Source organism: Schistocerca gregaria, chromosome 9 (genome assembly GCF_023897955.1).
Source record: "Schistocerca gregaria isolate iqSchGreg1 chromosome 9, iqSchGreg1.2, whole genome shotgun sequence".
Lineage (NCBI taxonomy): Eukaryota > Metazoa > Arthropoda > Insecta > Orthoptera > Acrididae > Schistocerca > Schistocerca gregaria.
Genome location: NC_064928.1, coordinates 236,422,203 through 236,446,824, shown reverse-complemented (window position 1 = coordinate 236,446,824; position 24,622 = coordinate 236,422,203). Strand labels below are relative to the sequence as shown.

General features: G+C 40.1%; 1 protein-coding gene across 1 annotated transcript in view; it reads left to right on the top strand.

The window, feature by feature from the left end:
- LOC126292248 (sortilin-related receptor-like) overlaps positions 1-24,622 on the top strand; it is a 177,653-nt gene that overhangs the window by 12,545 nt on the left and 140,486 nt on the right. Inside the window, exons 2-4 of the mRNA XM_049986146.1 lie at positions 7,589-7,837; positions 10,402-10,569; positions 16,753-16,998. Coding sequence (XP_049842103.1) covers positions 7,589-7,837; positions 10,402-10,569; positions 16,753-16,998 — 663 coding nt within the window. The remainder of the gene's footprint in view (positions 1-7,588; positions 7,838-10,401; positions 10,570-16,752; positions 16,999-24,622) is intronic.

Below are 24,622 nucleotides of genomic sequence, written 5' to 3'. Positions count from 1 at the left end.
ATTGAATAGGATTGGAGAGAAGAGAAGTTTGTGGCACAACTTGGCCAGAAGAAGGGATCGGTTGGTAGGACATGTTCTGAGGCATCAAGGGATCACCAATTTAGTATTAGAGGGCAGCGTGGAAGGTAAAAATTGTAGGGGAGACCAAGAGATGAATACACTAAGCAGATTCAGAAGGATGTAGGTTGCAGTAGGTACTGGGAGATGAAGGAGCTTGCACAGGATAGAGTAGCATGGAGAGCTGCATCAAACCAGTCATAGGACTGAAGACTGTAACAACAACAACAACAACAACACACCATATAGTGGAGATGTTGAGCCACAGATGGGCACAACAAAAAGAGTGCTGGGATATGTTGGAAATTATCATTTCTGGTATATGGACACCATGCCGCCAGTCCCGAAGCAGCATTAGGCTGATCAGTCAGGCATATTTGGGAGACGAGGGTCCCACTGACCATCAGTAGAGAATGCGGTAGTTGGGAACTGAATGTTGAGTGAAGTGTGTACCACATTATGCCTTGCAGTGACTGCTATAAAATTGGTGGATTCTTGCCAAATTACCACTTGTCAATGTGACAGACTATAGCTGATTAACCCTGTATGAGACTAACCAGTTCCAAAATAGCAGGGGTTGGTAACTATTTACCAGTTTGGTGTAAAAAGCATTCACCAATTAAAATAATTTGCTGCTACCGGTCCACCAAAGGGCAAATTCATAACCACAAATAAATATAGCGGCATACTTCCTGCCATAGGGATTTGGTTGTGAACTATTGCATTGTGCCCCCAGAAAAATTATCTGGGAGGCCTAAGGAAGCATTAAACATAAGAATGGCTATAAATAAAAGGGAAAGTAAACGATCCATCAGGATATTAATGTAGCCAACCACTGCTAATTTATTCAAAGAAGACACAATATTTACTTTGCATGGTGGCTAACACAGGATAATGTACACAGTGGTATAAATGATATAAAAAAAACTGTCTTGGCAGAGCATTCTCCAATGACAACTAATATAACCCAGAGCTATTGTGCATTGCATTAGTTCGACTATACTAGATAAATTGTTATTGCACAACAAATTCAAGCAATTCTCTATGCATTGTTCAGTTCAGCACAGCAAAGTTCAGTCACTTTGCTTTGCCACCATTCACTGTTCTGTACTGCAACAAATATACTGGTTTTGTAGCTGACATCAGGCGCTCTCAGGTAGTGTCAAATGTAATTTTAGTGTTTTATAGCTTTTGTTACTATTGTTTCACATGCAAATGTTAATAACAGTATTGTGAAATGGTGTGTGTGTGTGTGTGTGTGTGTGTGTGTGTGTGTGTGTGTGTGTGTGACCTTCTGGCCAAGAGCTTAGATGTGTAACAGTCTATTCGTTGCGTCTGTCTGCGACCCAAAATTCCTCTGTACAGTAGCAATCTGTCCTTTCCATAATAGTGTTGTTATTTAATCCTGACTTTCCATTGTTTGTTAAATGTTAATAACTTTGACAAAATGTACGTACACGCCAAAAACACTGACATTTCTTACAGGAGAGTGATGAAAGTCTAATGAAAACAGTGTCATCGCAATAAAGAGAAGAGTGAAGTAAAATTTCTGTTGGCTCAATTTCATCACTCTACTGTGGGAGAAATTCAGGCTGCATCTACATACAAGATGAAACTTCCTGGCAGATTAAAATTGTGTGCCCGACCGAGACTCGAACTCGGGACCCTTGCCTTTCGCGGGGAAGTGCTCTACCAACTGAGCTACCCAAACACGACTCACGCCCCGTCCTCACGGCTTTACTTCCGCCAGTACCTTGTCTCCTACTTTCCAAACATCACAGAAACTCTCCTGCGAACCTTGCAGAACTTGCACTCCTGGAAGAAAGGATAATGCGGAGACATGGCTTAGCCACAGCGTGGGGGATGTTTCCAGAACGAGATATTCGCTCTGCAGCGGAGTGTGTGTGTGTCGTGCTTGGGTAACTCAGTTGGTAGAGCACTTGCCCGTGAAAGGCAAAGGTCCCGAGTTCGAGTCTCGGTCGGGCACACAGTTTTAACCTGCTAGGAAGTTTCATATCAATGTACACTCCGCTGCAGAGTGCAAATCTCATTCTGGATGCATACAAGATGTTTGAGAAGTGTAATAAGACTGACTTTTTTGTTTACCAATGCTTTATTATTTATTTAGACAACAATATTGTCCCGTTGAAAGTAGTCCCTTCGGCAGCTATTCATTGGCAGTGTCATTGTTCCATCTTGGTAGCAGTGCTGAAAGGCTTCAACTGGTAGGGCCATTAACATGTCAGTTGCATTCTGTTGAATGTTTTCTAGAGTCCCAAGTAGACATCATTTTAAGACATTTTTCCAATTTTGGGAAAAGGAAAAAGTCACAAGGACTCTGGTCAGGTTATAGAGCAACGGGAATGCCTTTTGAGGTCAAAAATTCCTTGATGGGAGTACCCGTGTGACATGGGCCATTGTAATGATGTAGCAGCCAGTTGACACAAACATTTCACATATGCAAGTCTTCAATCAAAAGTTGATGTATGGTGAAAGTGTTTAATGGGTCACACATCATCATTTTAATGGGTCACCCATCATCCTCACTGTTAAACTTGGGTCTGACATCACAAGAGCATGCACACATTCAATGTTTTCATTGGTTTTTGAAGTTGAAGGTCTGTCTGAGCAAGGTTCATCAATTCAGTGTGATCTCGGCCTTCCAAAAATAATTTGGGCCAGTGAAAAGCTTGTGGCAATGATGTTCCCTATAGTCCTGTTTCAACTTTTCAAAAGTAACACTTGCAGATTATCCAGGTTTAACACAAAACTTGATAGAATAATGTTGCTCTAAATTCTGCTGTTCCATTCTCGTAACACACAACAAAAACACAGCTTAACTGATAGTGCTCTCAAATATCGTGATGGCTGTATGGAGCTGCGACTTGCACTGACCACCTGGACGGAATGAACAAACTGGTCGACATAAGCAAAACAACACAACATAGCCAGATCACTCACAGTATATAATTTGTGTGTCCTACATACAGCATATAACTTCACAGCCTACATTTATTTCCTCTGCGTCTTTGATTTCAGATTCCCAAAATACATTGTTATTTACAGTACCATTGTCTGTTCGGTAACCAAGTGAGGTGGTGCAATGATAAGATATTGGCCAAACAATCGGTAGAATGATGGTTCAAATCACCATTTGGTCACCCAGATTTAGGTTTTTTGTAGCTTCCATAGCTCACTAGAGGCAAGATCTCGAATGGTTCCCCTGAAAAATACACAACCAATTACCTTCTGCATTTTTCTCCAGTCAGAACTCGTGTGCAGTTGCTAATGACCTCAGTGTGTATGTTATGTAAACCCTCATCTTCCTTTCAGTGTGTGTCCTTTGTTAATGGCATGCACTGCTGCTTCTGATTTGTCTGGCTGGCTGAGGTGAGCACTTTGTGTGCATTTCACATGCGACTAAGAGATATGATATTGTGTGCAGGTATAGAAGAGGAGCCCGGGCAGAAAGGGGCAGGGAGGCATCGGAAAGGTGGCGGCATGGAGTGGAATTTATTGAACCTTTAATATATTCTGTAATTGTGGTGTGCAGAAGAGCTCACCTGTTGTGGGAGGAAAGGTCAACTGCCAGTCTAAGCACAGTGTGATGAAAGTAAAAGAAAAAGGAAATGTGAGAGGTACCGTCTCGCATTTGTGTGGCTGGTGAGGAGGGCCATAAGTAGACAATAGAAGCTGTCCACTCTGCTGAAGACTAGAGTAAGAGAGAGTGTCGGACAGCCTCACACACGACTTGTCTCCTGTGCTTCCTATTGGTCATCCGGGTGATGCGTGTAGCTAGTTTTCTCAGCAAGGTGTGGAAAAGGTGGTGCGATATTAACAATAACAGAGAAGGAATGTTGCCACTCGCCATATAGTGAAGATGCCGAGTCGAGATAGGCACAATAAAAAGATTCACATACTCGTAGCTTTCAGCCATTAAGGCTTTTGCCAGCACCAGGCACGTATGCCACTGTGGGAACTCATGTTGAGAAAGTGTTCGAAAGATGTGGCTGGTACCTTTGTCATTAAAATTGTTTTTAACCGACTGTCTAAAATATTCCCAAGTACCTGGCCATCCTGTGCAACTGCATTTAGCTGTTGGACTGTGGTGTACACTTTTAGCTGCTCCTGTAGCTCCCAGTTATCCTGGATCCTAGTGGGTCCTTCGGAAAGCCCACTGCATCCTACTTTTTTTTTACTGGAATAGAATTTTATCTTTGTTGTGTTAGGCTGTAGTCCTGGCAATATTTTAATTTTTTTTCTCTACAAACAAGTTAAGACACTTCATGTCTTCTGCTGCCTCTTCCTCCCTCTCCAGCATTAGATACTTTGTTGCAGAATTGGATGATGAGCATAGTAGTCTGCTGTCTAAGTGGTGCCACCTGTTGGTGTTTGTATACAAGCATATGAAAGTTTTCATCCTGCAGAGGGAAGTCCCCCATGTTACTTCCTGATTTTGCTTTATCAGAATGGTAGACGGCAACTTTTATGTTCTTGTGTGAACTAATGAGATTTTGCATTAGTTCGAACAGATTTTCTTCATTTATGACCAAACAATGAGACTGTCTACAAGCTGACAGTGAAATTTTGATTTAGTTCAAAGTACACATTTTGAAATTAGACCTACCATGTGGCTGTATAAAATAAAGTTTCATCATATGATGCTGTCCATAGTTTAATAGCTCATTTTCAGATAATATCTCTTTCTTGGTGTTTTGTACATGATCCACTATTTGACTCTATTGCTTAAATCTTGAGGTAAACTGACATGCACGTGGTACTTATCTTTAGGTACTTTACGATTGCTGGCATCGTGACCGGAGACAGTTTTCAACTGCTTGATAACTTCACTGTAGATATCATCTCCAACAGCATAAGTATTGTTGTGTTTGTGTTTGCCTAGCAGTAGAAAACAGTGTGCCCTTTCATAACACAATGATGACATACCAAGTCTTGTATATTAAATATATCTGAAGATTAAGTATCAAATAATAAAATAAATTGTTGGATATTAATTTTCTTAATGTTCTTGGTTTAGGTTCCAAGCACACTCTGAGATCCATTTTCTTGAAATACTCCTCACGTATGTTCGTGATCCCTGGAGTTAGAAGGCAGCTCGTGGTGATGTTCATTTGTTAATGGAATATGACACCATATTGTAGATAAGGAATGACGAGTGTGCAATATTTCTTATCAAAATTATTCTACAGCATTGCCAAAGAACTTCCTAGTGGCATCCATACAGAAGCAAATCTGTCAAAGCTAATGTGGAGCTCTTTCTTGTCCATAGAACATTTCTGGCATTTGCTCATCTTTACTTGATTCTTTTACAGCTGCACAGCAATACAAATAAATGTGTCAAGATGGGATATACACTTTTTAAGTCACATCTTTTTCGTGGATTGTAACATTTGTTCAAAAGATAATTATCAGGATAAAACAAAACTATTGAAACTAAATTAAGTGGGAATTCTTGGTAGTTGATGTCTTTCTTTCAGGCAGTGCTTCATTTTGGATAACTGCATCATCTGTGAAGAGTCTTGAGGTTGCTGTTAATAGTGTTCACAAGGTTATTAACATGCAACATGAACAGCAAGGGTCCCAACACAATTCCCTGGGTCACACCTGAAGTTACATCTGTAGCTGTTGATGTGTTGATGAATCTCCATCCAGGATATGGTAAAGTGCTGCAACCTCCCTACCAAAATATCCTCAACCGAGTTATAAGTTTCACTTGATACCCCCATACAGTTATATTTTTGATAATGAGTGTAGATGTAATACCAGGTCAAATGCTTCTCGAAGATTGAGGAATACTGTTTCTACTTGACTGCCTCGATCCGCAGTTTTCAGTACGTCACCGTAGAAAAGTGCAAGCTGCGGTTCAAGTGATCGATATCTTTGGAATCTGTGCTGGGTGGCATGGAGTAGGTCATTCTGTTCAAGGTACCTCTTTACATTTGCCCTACGTCTGTGATTGCTAGCAGTTTTATTTCCCTTCTATGTGGAGAGTCTGTTTGGGGGCAAGGTATCCTAATATTGAAACATGTGAAACTTTACAAAAAAATTTCACATGCAGTCTGTTAGTTGTTTTGCCATTGTTTAGGAATGGTTAGTCATTATTTGTTCTTAAGTTGAAAACTTCACTTTGGTGGTAAAAGTAACTCTGACAGACGGCACTTTCAGACCAGAAATTAAAGTGTGTGCGGTTCTAGAACATTCACCACATTTAAGAAAATATGAAGTGTGTACTTATCAAGTTCGTTAAATACACAATGATCCTTAAATATGGTATGCGCCTTTCCAAAATATGATACACTAGATCCCTACAAGTAATACACTGTCACCTACAGGTCAGCATCCAGCAACAAAGTAGTGTACTGCTGGTTGCCGCCCTTCCCATATGCCAGCAACAAAAGACATCTCTGCTAGTAAAATCATTGCAAAGAAAGAAAAGCCCCCCCCCCCCCCCCCCCCCCCAAATAAAAAAAAGTGTAGGCCAAGAGCAGAAGAATCAGAAAGCTATACCTGTGATCAATGCTATGACAAGTACAGAAAAAGTAAGGAAACTGAGGAGACTGGTTCTGATATCTCTTCAAAGAGTGACACCGTGTATCATGTTGATCCCTTGGGAGAATCCACACTAGATCCTATTTTAAAAGACAGATCTGACACACGTAGATGGAGGAGACCATATCTTGGCTAAATGTAGAGGAAGAAAGAGTAAATCACTGGAAATAACCTACAAGTTATGGTTCTAAGGTCTTGTGGACAAGGTCAAAGTAGTTCTCACATTGAATGTAAAAGAAATTTCTCTTACTAATAAAAGTGATGTGATATGGAAATTGCCAATTCCTCTTGTTGCTACTGGAGTGAGAAATACCTAGTAAGGAAGTGGGAAACATCTAATGAGACATCTACTTTGTCTTTAATAGTTCTGTTGAGATTAATAAAAAAACACAGTACTTCTCTTCTGTGTATCTCTTAGTTTTTTGTTAGTGTCAATGTATTATGTATAATTGAAAACAGTTCCTACCCATTTCTGATTGACACTATAATATATTAAAATAGGAAAAACAAATAAATAATTTTCTGTAGTTCACTCTGACTTAAGTTTCATGCCGTAAATACCACAGAAATACCCCCCGCAGAAAAACCTCAGCTATACGTACATATCATTTTGTGTGTTCTCTATATCATTTTTAAGACCTGAGACCTTTCAGTGTGTGTCATATTTAAGAATTTCAGTTCAAAAAGTTATAAACTGTTTTTATTTTGTCTCATCTGCATTTGTGACTTTAAGAAATTAAACACAGTTTCATTTTAAAGCAGCTTAAAACTCTCTAATATTTACAATTTTTCACCAAACCGTAATTTTTTTCCCTTTCAAAAAGACAGATTTTGTGATTTTTGTATCGTTTTTAAGTCACCTTACTTTAATACTTAAGATACTGGCAATAATGAGTTGGTTCATTGTATTGTGTTTATTTCTGACCAGTCACATAAATACGCATTGAAATTTATGTTGCAGGTTGTGGAGCTAAATGATAGTCACGGGCAGCTGATGGTCCACTGGGCTGGCGAAGGGTCGGATGTCATCATTTGTTTGGCCAAGGACCCACCTGGACTGTACACGAGGGCCCGACCTTCTTCAGTATATATTTCGTATGATTACGGAGACAGTTTCGTGAACGAGACAGAGAAGTTTCGTGTTGATGCCGGAAGGATAGTGTATCCAACCTTGGACAAATTTTACAATCACCCACATTTTGTTTCGTATGTAAGTAGATAAATATCTGTTTCTGAAATATATATAAATAAATCTGTGTGGCCTAAAGAATAGAAAAGTGATAGTACTAACTTTCCATGTGCAGTACACTAGTTCACAGCATGACAGTCCTGTGTTGCCAGTGTGAGGATGATTGTTGGCAACCAATGGTAGGCAAAAAGAGGAGATGTATTTTGAATACATAAATTGAAAAACTATTCATCCTTCAGTGATTAGTTTCCTCATATTTGCTTCTAAAGCCTTAATGTATCTTCTGGAAAATCAAATCCTCTGTATGCTGAGTAATCTCTTGGAATGAACTCAACTTTTACGTCAACATACATTTTGGATTACCTGCTAGTTTTCATCTGCGAGCTTTTTTTAAATGCAGATAGTAGCACACATCAGTAAAATAAAAAAGTTTTCTAATATGTTATATGGTTACCTTGTAACAGGAATTTGTTTCCACATGAACAGGCAACATTTACTTGCATAGCTGACATATATGGAAATACTAACAACAGCATTTGTAAATTGCGTGTCATAGCAATGTAACTTATTTTTTAAAAAAAATTGGTTATTTGACATTCGATATTACAGCTGCAAATGAGAATGACCAAGGGTCAGAACTGGCCACTAATGAAACATAAATCTGAAAGTGGAACTTCAACTTTTCCCACTAAATTTAACAACCTTTGGCAGTTTATGGTTTTCAGTGGTTGCTTCAATTGCCACTGTTTTTATCTTTATCAGTATTTTGAAATGAAGGCTGTGATCACAGGATTAATTTTTACCATAATTGTAGGTCTAGATCACATTGAAAGGCGACAAGGGTGGTGGTGTGAGCTAAGGCATTGAATGTAATATGAGAAAAAACTAATCCATAGTTGCCCAACAGTTCAAACAGTGATGACAATTCACTTAGTTTCAGGGATTATATACATCTTACATTACTTTGTGTTGTAATTTTGATGTATATCATGTGCACAAAACTATCTTGTGAACTTGTGGGATTATGGCTACAGTTTCTTGAATAAGATGTGCACTCTGTGGCTATGTTTATACCAGGATTTCACCCAGTAAATTCATCCTACTGCTACGAAAATATCCTCTTCCTTGTTGCTCTCTGTCTGATAGCTTCCAGCCGGCTGTTAAACAGCACCTATTGTGTTCCCATGACAAATGAAGAGTAGTACCAGCATTGTCCACAAGGAGAACACGGCTAGTGGCATAATCAGATTTCCTGTAAACTTCACTCAGTGGAAGAGGAGCCAGCATGAGTGAAAAAGTCTTGCCTTACCTGTAGATGTTCGGCTGTTTCTAAAAAAATGAACATAGAAGTTTTAGATGTAATTTAGATACCTACTAGTGTGAGATTCGCTCACCTTAACTAGTGGCGTAATGACTGGCATTGAAGCATCTCAGTTTTGTGTCCCACCTTTGAAACCTGATTATTGTTTCTATTTATTTATTTATTTATTTATTTATTTATTTATCTGCCCATGTCTGTAAAAGATTACTACACAAATGTTTTTCAATGTATTTTGGTATAATGTTGGCCTTATTCATCAAGTAAGTGTATGTGCAGTAAATAAATCAAAAAGAAAGAAAAAGAAATTATTGAACAGAAAAAATTATTTGAAATTGTTCTCTGTAAAATTCCTGTATTGTCTCGATTCATAATCAATAGTGAGTGCCAGTTTTTGGAAAACTGGTGTGTTATGCGTGATTTGCTGCAAAATTATTGCCAATGTGGTAAATATTTAGCTGGACTGAGCTGCTTGTGCACTAAAAGGTGTCTAAATTGTGTCGAAAACTTTGACACTTGTTTTCTCACAAACGGTTGAGTATCTGCTATGAAGCTGAGACATGTTTGCTTATTTTGCTGCCTCTTCCACTGAGCAAAGTTTCTGGCACTTGCTGTTTTCTCCTTGTAGTTAAAACATGCAACACTACAGTCACGTATGCCAGATCTCTCTCCTAAGAGTCATCAGTTGCATCTCTCTGGGGTACTGACAGATACTTGGAATTTCATTTTTGCAGTATGTAGATGGAACTGGCCCAGACAGATAATGCCATGTGTCAGTGCAAAGCATTGGTTCATTTCCTATTGCAATTAAAATTATTTGTGAAGTGGAATTTTATGTGCTCCTTTGATGGAGCAGTACCAAATTAGTCTTGTGTGATACTGATAGCCAGTACTCCAACAAAACTGAATGATGCTGCTGCATCTCAGTAGCAGTCAGTGCAGGGAAGGGTGGCATACTGGTCGCTGCTGAAGTGTTGTACTGACCCTGGTAATGCACTAGACTAATTTGGGTCTGCTGTATCAAAAGGGCACGTAAATATCCGCATTAAAAATAATTTTGTAATGAGAAATAAACAGATGCTTTCTATCAACACTGGGTGTCCCGTGACAGACTTGATAAGCAGTATTTGTTCGGGCTGATTCCAGGTGCACAGTGCAAAAACTTATCATCGCAGAAAATGTGTCTGGGGGTTGAGGCTATCACCAAGTTTTAATTTTTGTGTGTTAGAATACTTACAATACACTGTATTTGATACTTCTTTTACAGACTGTATTCACGGACCTTGCTAACAGACTGGTGTACTCAACTTTAAACGATGGACACAGCATACGTGTGTCCTATACTAATATATCATTCACACCATCTGACGTTCTCTTCAGTGACTCTGATCCCCGGGTATTTTTGATTCTTGACAGAGAACATCAAGATCGTGGGGTGAGTATATTGTCATTGCAGCTCTGTTTGTTTTCTGGGGTACTAAATATTGGTTACAGATTGTTGTTAATATGTTGTAATGAATTTTTTTGCTGGAATGCTTTGAGTTTCTATAAATATTTGCATAAACTCTAGTGCTAAATGTGTGCTCGTAAATGATAGGTACCATTCTTGCCCAGTCTTTTGTTAATGCGCAGACCACAGCAAAGTATATGATGACTAGTACATTGAGGAGTGTGCTATTGCTCAACCGATATAGTGAAAGCTAAACTTTCCTTTACAGTCTTTCATGTAAAATGATTAAATAGTGTGAAAATTTCATTGGCAAGAAATTTACTTCACATCATGAAACTTTTCTGACCGAAGTAATCTACTACTTCTTTTCGTTTTGACTATCTGAGACCATGTTAATTCAGTTATCTTTTATTTCTGCTGGTCTTTGTCCTTATCCAATATTCTTTCATTCTCATACTTTGCAACTTCCTTCACTCTTCTTCCACAATGCTTTTGCCTTGTGTGTAATTTTGTCATGGAAACCACGGCAGCTTGAATTTGGAAGTAACCCTGTTAGAAATCTCTTTTTCCTTTATTCATATTTCTTCCAGACCCCTTTGTACCTCTCAGGTCTAGCATACTTTGGGTCTCCTGTTCACAAGATACTGTATTATCTGATGTATCAACTTCCTCAAACTCCCTCGGTTCATTCTAAGGATGTGTCCGAAGAATGTCCTCTGTCTTTCCTGACAGTGTCAGAGAAAGTCTCTGTCTAGGATACACTTTTCAATTCAGTTGTCTTCTGTATTGAGTGTCTCCTCCTCTTAGGGGCTGTACTATCCTCCTGAGAATCATATGTTCCAAAAGTTCTGTCCTCTTAAGTAACACTGTTGTTATGAGGTACAGAGATAAGTTTTCAGGGTTGATTACTGTCTGGCAATGTCCCACTTTTTCATTGATTGAAAGAGTCTTCTTATTGTAAATGTTCACGGTTAGTTTTTATCCTAAGCACATCTTGTTTATTTGTCCTCTCATAGCTTCTGTTATTTCAGTCATTAATGGACAGTTCACTTTTTGTGAACCGCACTGAATTATTATAACTGCAACAGGCCTCAACTGAAATCGTTGCGGTTGGTTTTGGTGGGAAATACTCTTCTTGTAACAATTCAAGAAAGGCACTGACCAATTTAAGTGTCTTCACAATGAGACCGTATCAGTATACCTCAGTTGCTAAGAATGTTGTATGCAGAAGGATAAAGGCTAAAATTTGAGTTCCTGTCTGGTAAAGTTTTGTAACAGCAGCACTCTGCCACTGAGGCAGGTGTCATTCTATAATTTTTGTTTATGTGGTGTAAAAAGTGAGTGTAGATAGAGCTCTCGGGCCTTTTCACTATCTTCCTATACAAGTAGTGCCTGTCTGTTGCCAAGGTGGCCTTTCAGCTATTGTCACATTGGCATGTAAGCAACACTCTTCTGTCGATACACAGGTGATGAGGGAAGTGTATGTTCAATGGACCACTGATTTTGCTCATTTTTGCACAGTTGTAGTTCATAGCTAGATGTAAGAAATTCTGGTGTAGTGCCAGGTGTTTCTCCAGCATATTTGATAAATTGTGGTTCACAGTTCTGAGAGTCTATTGAATTACTGCACGAGAGCACCAGCCACTGAGCAGTGATGTCAGTGCAGACTGAAAGCTTGGATATAATATAATATAATTTAATTCTTCTGCCCTTCCCCCTTCCTGTACCCAACCATCTTCTCCCAAACACTTGTACTGCTACAAGGAATGATGTTTGTATAGAAAGGAACCTTAACAACTGCAAAAAAGTCTTTTCCTTTTTCCTAAATGAAAGAGAATCCCAAAAAAATGTTCATCACAATTATAGTCACAAATCAGCTCGGCCTCTTCTGTGGTTCTAAACAAAATACAGCTCTGTGGATTTGGCTCCAATTAACTCACTAGAGCTGGAACTAAACACTGAAATAACCAGTACCTGGAGAGAGCTGTTTTACAATGCAGAAGCCTGCTGCTCATTGTTAGACTCTGTCACCGATGACACATCGACAGGAGCAGAATCGAGGGACTGCGGGCATTCGGTTCACAAATCGGCCAGCTGTCGTCGACGGGAACTATCCACAATGATCCCTGGCTTTCCTTAAGTAACAACTCTCCAAGAAGAGAGAAAGTGTAGTTTTGCAGTTTGCTGTTGCCTGGCCAGTTGCCCAGTGGTCCATAGCTATCAGTACCTCGCCCGGCAGTTTGGGGCTATATTTGAAAATCCCAAGTGGCTGCTATGGACTGTGTGAAACATTGCATTCCATTGACAGGCACATTACAGCCGTCATGCATGTTGCGGCTTGTACCTCTGGGCACCATAGTAACAACAATAATAATTATAGTGGTGCATTTGTGACTAGGTGCAGTCCAGGTATAATAAAGAATACTATTGAAATTAGCAGGTAGAAGCTAGCTGTGAGGATGGACAGTTTGTGATTTGGAGAAGTGTAGGAACATGTGAGACAATACTGACCCTGTGCCTGACTTTGGAAGAGGCAAACTTACATTTATAGCATCTGTAGATTAGAGAAAGCGTATAACAGTGTTCATTGGTATACACCCTGTGAAATTCTGAAGGTACCGGGGATAAAACACAGGGAACAAAAGTTACATACTGTTTGTACAAAAACCAGAGTGCAGAAAGAGAATTGAAAGGCGTGAAAGGCAAGCATGAGTGAGTGACACAGAGTTGTAGCCTATCCCCCATGTCCCTTCTACAATGCCACACCCAGCAGTAATGTACTTCTACAATGCCACACTCAGCAGTATGTACTTCTTTATTGACAGTAAACCTAAACGTAAATGGGCATTTTTATTACCATAGAACAAAAGTGAAAGCTCCTATTGTTTAATATTGCAGTGTTAAATACACTCCTGGAAATGGAAAAAAGAACACATTGACACCGGTGTGTCAGACCCACCATACTTGCTCCGGACACTGCGAGAGGGCTGTACAAGCAATGATCACACGCACGGCACAGCGGACACACCAGGAACCGCGGTGTTGGCCGTCGAATGGCGCTAGCTGCGCAGCATTTGTGCACCACCGCCGTCAGTGTCAGCCAGTTTGCCGTGGCATACGGAGCTCCATTGCAGTCTTTAACACTGGTAGCATACCGCGACAGCGTGGACGTGAACCGTATGTGCAGTTGACGGACTTTGAGCGAGGGCGTAAAATGGGCATGCGGGACACGGGGTGGACGTACCGCCGAATTGCTCAACACGTGGGGCGTGAGGTCTCCACAGTACATCGATGTTGTCGCCAGTGGTCGGCGGAAGGTGCACGTGCCCGTCAACCTGGGACCGGACCGCAGCGACACACGGATGCACGCCAAGACCGTAGGATCCTACGCAGTGCCGTAGGGGACCACACCGCCACTTCCCAGCAAATTAGGGACACTGTTGCTCCTGGGGTATCGCGAGGACCATTCGCAACCGTCTCCATGAAGCTGGGATACGGTCCCACACACCGTTAGGCCGTCTTCCGCTCACGCCCCAACATCGTGCAGCCCGCCTCCAGTGGTGTCGCGACAGGCGTGAATGGAGGGACGAATGGAGACGTGTCGTCTTCAGCGATGAGAGTCGCTTCTGCCTTGGTGCCAGTGATGGTCGTATGCGTGTTTGTCGCCGTGCAGGTGAGCGCCACAATCAGGACTGCATACGACCGAGGCACACAGGGCCAACACCCGGCATCGTGGTGTGGGGAGCGATCTCCTACACTGGCAGTACACCTCTGGTGATCGTCGAGGGGACACTGAATAGTGCATGGTACACCCAAACCGTCATCGAACCCATCGGTCTACCATTCCTAGACCGGCAAGGGAACTTGCTGTTCCAACAGGACAATGCACGTCCGCATGTATCCCGTGCCACCCAACGTGCTCTAAAAGGTGTAAGTCAACTACCCTGGCCAGCAAGATCTCCGGATCTGTCCCCCATTGAGCATGTTTGGGACTGGATGAAGCGTCGTCCACGCGGTCTGCACGTCCAGCACGAACGCTGGTCCAACTGAGGCGCCAGGTGGAAATGGCATGGCAAGCTGTTCCACAGGACTACATCCAGCATCTCTACGATCGTCTCCATGGGAGAATAGCAGCCTGCATTGCTGCGAAAGATGGATATACACTGTACTAGTGCCGACATTGTGCATGCTCTGTTGCCTGTGTCTATGTGCCTGTGGTTCTGTCAGTGTGATCATGTGATGTATCTGACCCCAGTAATGTGTCAATAAAGTTTCCCCTTCCTGGGACAATGAATTCACGGTGTTCTTATTTCAATTTCCAGGAGTGTATAAATAAACTAAATGAGTATTGGGTGATAGTGTTAACTAAATATATGTCACAATTAAATTTTATTACAGTGAAACAATAAACCTTTTAAATAGGCAACAGCCATAAGCTCAGTTGTAGAGTAATGTGAATTATCTCCTCACTTTTAAAAATTCATATCTTTGTTCAGTCAGATATCAATGTTGAAATTTTTGCAGTGTGTTGGTATCACATAGGTGCACAAACTGTGAAAAACTCATTTTGATATTCAGTCCCACCTGAGACAACTATTTCCAAACTTTACAAAAAAAAAGAAAGAAAATTTTCAAATTTCAAAAATTCATAAAAAATTAAGGAAACATTTGTAAGTGTTCTTGTTTTATATGAGGCTAGTAGTGTATGATATCTAACTATGGAAAAAAAATAGCTTCTCATAAATCACTCCTTTTTGGGCCTAAAAAGTGGATTTTTGAAAATTTGGATACCAAACTTTGGAGGTCATTTTGACTGGTAATTTTTGAATTTCGAGAATTTTGTGTAATACACAATTTGTAGAAGACACTTTTCTAAAAACAATCATGTCAATTGCAATGTTGTAACTTAACCCAGTGCAGAGATATTCAAATTTTTGCTAATGTCTCCAGATTGAAAAATCGCCATGTGCCAACAATAAAAATGGCCAACATCCAGTAAAGGTGCAAGATAAATTATTGTAGAAAACTGATTTGAACTTCTCAAATGTAGGGCAATCACACACAAAAAAAATTAAAATATTTAAAAATGGTCAAGCAACCATCACTGAACCACTTCATACGGATTGACCCAGCCCCGTCAAATGGCTGCCCATATTGAGTCACATTACACCCCTTGGAAGATGCTCTTCTCCGTGTGTTTAAGAGCGTAAAGGAAGTCTGCAACTCCTACCCATCCAGATGTAGTTATATTAGAAAGACTTTCTTTGATCAAGAGAACCACACATGAATACAGGCGAGGACCTGCACTCGTGCCTCAGCTCAGACTAACCGACTTGCCCTTCACACTGCCATATCTTACCCAGTGTCAGAAGGAAACCTCCTGGCTTTCACCAATCACACAGAGTATATATATATGATGTTTAGGAGAACATGCACCGTAGTGGCAGAAGCATGGACTCTTTAGACTGGGTAAGGTTTCGTCTCCAAAATGTGTCCGCAGTCTTGGTCTCACGGTCGTGTTTCGCTTCCCTTGCACGGGATCCCGGGTTAGATTCCTGAGGGGGTCAGGGATTTTCACCTGCCTCAAGATGACTTGGTGTTTGTGTTGGCCTCATCATTTTATCATCATTCATGAAAGTGGTGAGATTTGGCTGAGCAAAGGTTGGGAATTTGTACGGGCGCTGTTAACCGTGCAGTTGAGTGCCCCACAAACCAATAATAATCAGCATCATCATCCAAAATGGAGCAGTTAGGCAAACCACCCACTTCCTTCCTTCCCTCCACATAGCTCTCGATCTTGCAACCTCCTTCATAGTGCAGAGTGAAAAACTGTAGTATGCTCATTAAATGTGTGTTTCTTTGTGAAATTTCCTCAATTTTTCAGATTATTTGTTTTACCCGAGAAAAGTTTCATGTATTTTAAGATTTAAGATCTTACTCAACAGTTTGTCATTGAAGTGGCAATTTGAGTGGTATGTTGGGCTCTTTGAGTGGCTTGACTCAAATTAGTTTTGCGCTACTCAAATAAATTGCAACATAACAGTGTAATAAATCAATTGAAAACTATTCACCCTTATTTTTATGCAGAAACTTCAAAAGCTGTGTAATTCATGCTGTTTTTGATGTTCAGGATTTTTTCATGTGCATGATGGTTTTTTTTTTTTCCAGCTGTGGGTGACAGCAGATTTTGGAGTTAGTTTTACTCAAGTGCAGCAACGAGTGAGGACCTTCTACTGGTCGGGTCCTTGGGCCGATCCTCCACTGCTGTATGTAGAGAGGCAGGAACCGTCCGGGGAGTCCACAGTCATATCATCAAAGTCCCTGTTCTTAAATGATAACAGCAGCATTGTCATACGGGATGTTCTGGATTTTCAGATCAAGGGAGACTTTGCTTTTGCCACGAGGCGTGTAAATGTAAGTGAATTTCTGCTTCTTACTACATACTTTATAAATATAATTCTGCAAAGATTTATACAATATAAAGTGCTGATCATTTTAATCTAACATCACAAAGAACATAGAACACAATTATGGAAGGTTGAACAGCACATCATCTCAGCTTACATCTTTTCCATTGTATTTGCTGACTGTCTTTTGAAAAAAGTTGTATACATGAAAGAATCCTGGAGATACTAAAAGGTATCAGATAGATTATATAATGGTAAGACAGAGATTTAGGAACCAGGTTTTAAATTGTAGGACATTTCCAGGGGCAGATGGGGACTCTGACCACAATCTATTGGTTATCAACTGTAGACTAAAACTGAAGAAATTGCAAAAAGGTGGGAATTTAAGGAGATGGGACCTGGATAAACAGACTAAACCAGAGGTTGTACAGAGTTCCAGGGAAAGCATAAGGGAACAATTGACAGGAATGGGGGAAAGAAATACAGTAGAAGACAAATGGGTAGCTCTGAGGGATGTAGTAGTGAAGGCAGCGGAGGATCAAGTAAGTAAAAAGGCGAGGGCTAGTAGAAATCCTTGGGTAACTAAAGAAATATTGAATTTAATTGATGAAAGGAGAAAATATAAAAATGCAGTAAATGAAGTAGGCAAAAAGGAATACAAACGTCTCAAAAATGAGATCGACAGGAAGTGCAAAATGGCTAAGCAGGGATGGCTAGAGGACAAATGTAAGGATGTAGAAGCTTATCTCACTAGGGGTAAGATAGATACTGCCTACAGGAAAATTAAAGAGACCTTTGGAGATAAGAGAACCACTTGTATGAATATCAAGAGCTCAGATGGAAATCCAGTTCTAAGCAAAGAAGGGTAAGCAGAAACGTGGAAGTAGTGTATAGAGGGTCTATACAAGGGCAGTGTACTTGAGGACAATATTTTTGAAATGGAAGAGAATGTAGATGAAGATGAAATTGGAGATAAGATACTGCGTGAAGAGTTTGACAGAGCACTGAAAGACCTATGTCGACACAAGGTCCCGGGAGTAAACAACATTCCATTAGAACTATTGACGGCCTTGGGAGAGCCAGTCCTGACAAAACTCTTCCATCTGGTGAGGAAGATGTACGAGACAGGCGAAATACCCTCAGACTCCAAGAAGAATATAATAATTCCAATCCTAAAGAAAGCAGGTGTTGACAGATATGAAAATTACCGAACAATCAGTTTAATAAGCCACAGCTGCAAAATACTAACACGAATTATTTACAGACGAATGGAAAAACTGGTAGAAGCCGACCTCGTGGAAGATCAGTTTCGATTCCGTTGAAATGTTGGAACACGTGAGGCAATACTGACCTTACGCCTTATCTTAGAAGAAAGATTAAGGAAAGACAAACCTACATTTGTAGCATTTGTAGACTTAAAAAAAGCTTTTGACGATGTTGACTGGAATACTCTTTCAAATTCTAAAGGTGGCAGGAGTAAAATACAGGGAGCGAAAGGCTATTTACAATTTGTGCAGAAAGCAGATGGCAGTTATAAGAGTCGAGGGGCATGAAAGAGGGAAGCAGTGTTGGGAAGTGAGTGAGACAGGGTTGTAGCGTCTCCCCAATGTTATTCAATCTGTATATTGAGCAAGCATTGAAGGAAACAAAAGAAAAATTCGGAGTAGGTATTAAAATCCAGGGAGAAGAAATAAAAACTTTGAGGTTCGCCAATGACATTGTAATTCTGCCAGAGACAGCAAAGGACTTGGAAGAGCAATTGAATGGAATGGACAGTGTCTTGAAAGCAGGATATAAGATGAACATCAACAAAAGCAAAACAAGGATAATGGAATATAGTCGAATGAAGTAGGGTGATGCTGAAGGAATTAGATTAGAAAATGAGGCACTTAAAGTAGTAAAGGAGTTTTGCTATTTGGGGAGCAAAATAACTGATGATGGCTGAAGTAGAGAGGATATAAAATGTAGACTGGCAAAGGCAAGGAAAGCGTTTCGGAAGAAGAGAAATTTGTTTATATCGATAATACGTAGATTTAAGTGTCAGGAAGCCGTTTCTGAAAGTATTTGTTTTGAGTGTAGCCATGTATAGAAGTGAAACGTGAACAACAAATAGTTTGGACAAGAAGAGAATAGAAGCTTTCGAAATGTGGTGCTACAGAAGAATACTGAAGATAAGGTGGATAGATCACGTAACTAATGAGGAGGTATTGAATAGGATTGGGGAGAAGAGAACCTTGTGGCACAACTTGACTAGAAGAAGGGATTGGCTGGTAGGACGTGTCCTGAGGCATCAAGGGATCACAAATTTAGCATTGGAGGGCAGCGTGGAGGGTAAAAATTGTAGAGGGAGACCAAGAGATGAATACACTAAGCAGAATCAGAAGGATGCAGTTTGCAGTAGGTCCTGGGAGATGTAGAAGCCTGCACAGAATAGAGTAGCATGGAGAGCTGCATCAAACCAGTCTCAGGACTGAAGGCCACAACAACAACAACAACAACAACGACATTTAAAAAATATATCAGGCATATAGAGTGGAACAGCATGTGACCTAGTTTCACAAAAACTTATTTAATTCCTTGAAAGTAATCAGGGTAATTAAGAAAAACTTAATTATTGATATGAAATATTACATGAACAACTGCTGCCACCTATTTAAGTGAAATGTCAAAAAGTTCATTTCTTCAAGGTCCATCTATTTTGCATATAAAAAGTTACATTACTCTGATGTTTTAAGTATCAGAATGGTTTCATTCAAATCAAGTACTAAATTCAGGACATTTGGAGAATAGAAGACACTAGTAAAGCAAGGAGATGTCAATAAGATCATGGATTCTGAACAAAACTTTAAAGAAAGAAAGGAAGAGAGAAAAAATCACTCAAATGTTTTGTGAAATTATTTGTTTGAAAGGAAGAATTAAAACAGATGGGAGAAACATATGGTGGACCTTTCAACAATGCTGGAAATCTTGTACAACAAATGAGATGTGTCAAGTGTTTATCTAATCTGTTTCATGTATTATTTTTAGGCAAATCATTTTATAAAGAATTTGATTTTTATTTGTATGTATAAATGAAATAGCTTCAAACTAAAAAGTAGAAAATATGCAGCACAGAGGTCACCTCAAACAAATGCTGAGCAAAAGAAAATGTTTGCTTATGGGGATCTAATATGTCATACAAATTATAGCAATTGCTATTTATTTCTCCTTTAAATTTATATGTCTGGCTACTGTAAGACCAAGTAAAACAATATTTTGATCACTGGTTACTGACAGTGTGTTACAGTTTGGTACTGTCGAGTGGTGTCCATACCACTAGTAATTTGCTGCAATTACTTGAGTCATTAATGAGGTTGCTTGTGTATTATGGCCTGTTTGCATGTTTTGAGCTTCCTGTGATTTCATACACCATTTCATTTATGCCACTTTTCCATATGGATTGTTATAGATTCTTGTAGTTTCAGTGTGTAATGTACCTTCTTCTGAATAAATGTGATACCACTGCAGCCGAGTGAACAATTAATACATTCAGTTCGAATGTGCATCAGTGAGTAACATCTGTGTACTTTCTTTTCTTTCCTGCCACTTTTGCTGTTTTGATCAATGAGGCAGTTCGTTATTTTAACTGAGCTGTCAGCTCATGCCAGAGATAGTTCCTGAAGGGGAAAAACTGAAGAAAACAGAAACAGTTCACTTCCATTCCTGTAGTAAAACAGCTGGTGTCTAAAAATCAAAAATAAACACACAGCTTACAAAATAAACTGCACTTCTACTCATAAGAAAAGGTAAACGTTATAATGGCAGTTTGTTACAGTCTGAGCTATTCAGTTACTTTGCAACTTTCTCAACAAGTGATTCTCATAAAGTGAACTTAGTAATAAAAGTTTAAGATACTGAAGGAATGATTTAAAGGTTCCATTCTGTACTCCTAAGATCAAACATTTTTATAGAGACATGCAAATTAGTGAGGACCATGGACCTTGCCGTTGGTGGGGAGGCTTGCGTGCCTCAGCGATACAGATGGCCGTACCGTAGGTGCAACCACAACGGAGGGGTATCTGTTGAGAGGCCAGACAAACGTGTGGTTCCTGAAAAGGGGCAGCAGCCTTTTCAGTAGTTGCAGGGGCAACAGTCTGGATGATTGACTGATCTGGCCTTGCAACATTAACCAAAACGGCCTTGCTGTGCTGGTACTGCGAACGGCTGAAAGCAAGGGGAAACTACAGCCGTAATTTTTCCCGAGGACATGCAGCTTTACTGTATGATTAAATGATGATGGCATCCTCTTGGGTAAAATATTCCGGAGGTAAAATAGTCCCCCATTCGGATCTCCGGGTGGGGACTACTCAGGAGGATGTTGTTATCAGGAGAAAGAAAACTGGCGTTCTACGGATCGGAGCGTGGAATGTCAGATCCCTTAATCGGGCAGGTAGGTTAGAAAATTTAAAAAGGGAAATGGATAGGTTAAAGTTAGATATAGTGGGAATTAGTGAAGTTCGGTGGCAGGAGGAACAAGACTTCTGGTCAGGTGACTACAGGGTTATAAACACAAAATCAAATAGGGGTAATGCAGGAGTAGGTTTAATAATGAATAGGAAAATAGGAATGCGGGTAAGCTACTACAAACAGCATAGTGAACGCATTATTGTGGCCAAGATAGATACAAAGCCCACACCTACTTCAGTAGTACAAGTTTATATGCCAATTAGCTCTGCAGATGATGAAGAAATTGAAGAAATGTACGATGAAATAAAAGAAATTATTCAGATAGTGAAGGGAGACGAAAATTTAATAGTAATGGGTGACTGGAATTCGAGTGTAGGAAAAGGGAGAGAAGGAAACATAGTAGGTGAATATGGATTGGGGCTAAGAAATGAAAGAGGAAGCCGCCTAGTAGAATTTTGCACAGAGCACAACTTAATCATAGCTAACACTTGGTTTAAGAATCATGAAAGAAGGTTGTATACGTGGAAGAACCCTGGAGATACTAAAAGGTATCAGATACATTATATAATGGTAAGACAGAGATTTAGGAACCAGGTTTTAAGTTGTAAGACATTTCCAGGGGCAGATGTGGACTCTGACCACAATCTATTGGTTATGACCTGTAGATTAAAACTGAAGAAACTGCAAAAATGTGGGAAATTAAGGAGATGGGACCTGGATAAACTGAAAGAACCAGAGGTTGTACAGAGTTTCAGGGAGAGCATAAGGGAACTACTGACAGGAATGGGGGAAAGAAATACAGTAGAAGAAGAATGGGTAGCTCTGAGGGATGTAGTAGTGAAGGCAGCAGAGGATAAAGTAGGTACAAAGACGAGGGCTGCTAGAAATCCTTGGGTAACAGAAGAAATATTGAATTTAATTGATGAAAGGAGAAAATATAAAAATGCAGTAAATGAAGCAGGCAAGAAGGAATACAGACGTCTCAAAAATGAGATCGACAGGAAGTGCAAAATGGCTAAACAGGGATGGCTAGAGGACAAATGTAAGGATGTAGAAGCTTATCTCACTAGGGGTAAGATAGATACTGCCTACAGGAAAATTAAAGAGACCTTTGGAGAGAAGAGAACCAAGTGTATGAATATCAAAGAGCTCAGATGGCCGCCCAGTTCTAAGCAAAGAAGGGAAGGCAGAAAGGTGGAAGGAGTATATAGAAGGTTTATACAAGGGCGATGTACTTGAGGACAATATTATGGAAATGGAAGAGGATGTAGATGAAGACGAAATGGGAGATATGATACTGCGTGAAGAGTTTGACAGAGCACTGAAAGACCTGAGTCGAAACAAGGCCCCCGAAGTAGACAACATTCCGTTGGAACTACTGACGGCCTTGGGAGAGCCAGTCCTGACAAAACTGTACCACCTGGTGAGCAAGATGTATGAAACAGGCGAAATACCCTCAGACTTCAAGAAGAATATAATAATTCCAATCCCAAAGAAAGCAGGTGCTGACATATGTGAAAATTACCGAACTATCAGTTTAATAAGCCACGGCTGCAAAATACTAAAACGAATTCTTTACAGACGAATGGAAAAACTGGTAGATGCAGACCTCGGGGAGGATCAGTTTGGATTCCGTCGAAATGTTGGAACACGTGAGGCAATACTGACCTTACGACTTATCTTAGAAGAAAGATTAAGAAAAGGCAAACCTACGTTTCTAGCATTTGTAGACTTAGAGAAAGCTTTTGACAATGTTGACTGGAATACTCTTTTTCAAATTCTAAAGGGGGCAGGGGTAAAATACAGGGAGCGAAAGGCTATTTATAATTTGTACAGAAACCAGATGGCAGTCATAAGAGTCGATGGGCATGAAAGGGAAGCAGTGGTTGGGAAGGAGTGAGACAGGGTTGTAGCCTCTCCCCGATGTTATTCAATCTGTATATTGAGCAAGCATTGAAGGAAACAAAAGAAAAATTTGGAGTAGGTATTAAAATTCATGGAGACGAAGTAAAAACTTTGATGTTTGCCGATGACATTGTAATTCTGTCAGAGACGGCAAAGGACTTGGAAGAGCAGTTGAACGGAATGGACAGTGTCTTGAAAGGAGGATATAAGATGAACATTAACAAAAGCAAAACGAGGATAATGGAATGTAGTCAAATTAAATCTGGTGATGCTGAGGGAATTAGATTAGGAAATGAGACACTTAAAGTAGTAAAGGAGTTTTGCTATTTGGGGAGCAAAGTAACATGATGGTCGAAGTAGAGAGGATATAAAATGTAGACTGGCAATGGCAAGGAAAGCGTTTCTGAAGAAGAGAAATTTGTTAACATCGAATATAGATTTATGTATCAGGAAGTCGTTTCTGAAAGTATTTGTTTGGAGTGTAGCCATGTATGGAAGTGAAACATGGACGATAACTAGTTTAGATAAGAAGAGAATAGAAGCTTTCGAAATGTGGTGCTACAGAAGAATACTGAAGATAAGGTGGATAGATCACGTAACTAATGAGGAGGTATTGAATAGGATTGGGGAGAAGAGAAGTTTGTGGCACAACTTGACTAGAAGAAGGGATCGGTTGGTAGGACATGTTTTGAGGCATCAAGAGATCACAAATTTAGCATTGGAGGGCAGCGTGGAGGGTAAAAATCGTAGAGGGAGACCGAGAGATGAGTACACTAAGCAGATTCAAAAGGATGTAGGTTGCAGTAGGTACTGGGAGATGAAGCAGCTTGCACAGGATAGAGTAGCATGGAGAGCTGCATCAAACCAGTCTCAGAACTGAAGACAACAACAACAACAATAAATAATTAGGCTACTGAAAGAGGTACGTGTGATGGTTTGTGAGATGATTGTTTTTTCCCCCTAAAAGCTAACAACTGCAACAAAATTTAACGGGTTACAAGCTCTTGATCGAGGAGGGGGGGTCCTTGCTTGTGGCGAGTCTTTGAACAGTGCAGACTATAATGCACTTTTTAATACTTTGTTCAAAGTCATCTGGTGGTGCGAGAAGTCAAGTGTTGAGGAGGAGAACAAAGGGATTTGCTGCACGATATCCGTACACTAGTCTTATGTATCCAAGGGAAAGAAGGTGCAAACCTTGAGTGTATGATGGGCTCATCTGGAGGTCAAGGGAGCCAGCACGGTTGAAAAGAAGACTTACTTCAGTGGCGTGCTTGATGGTA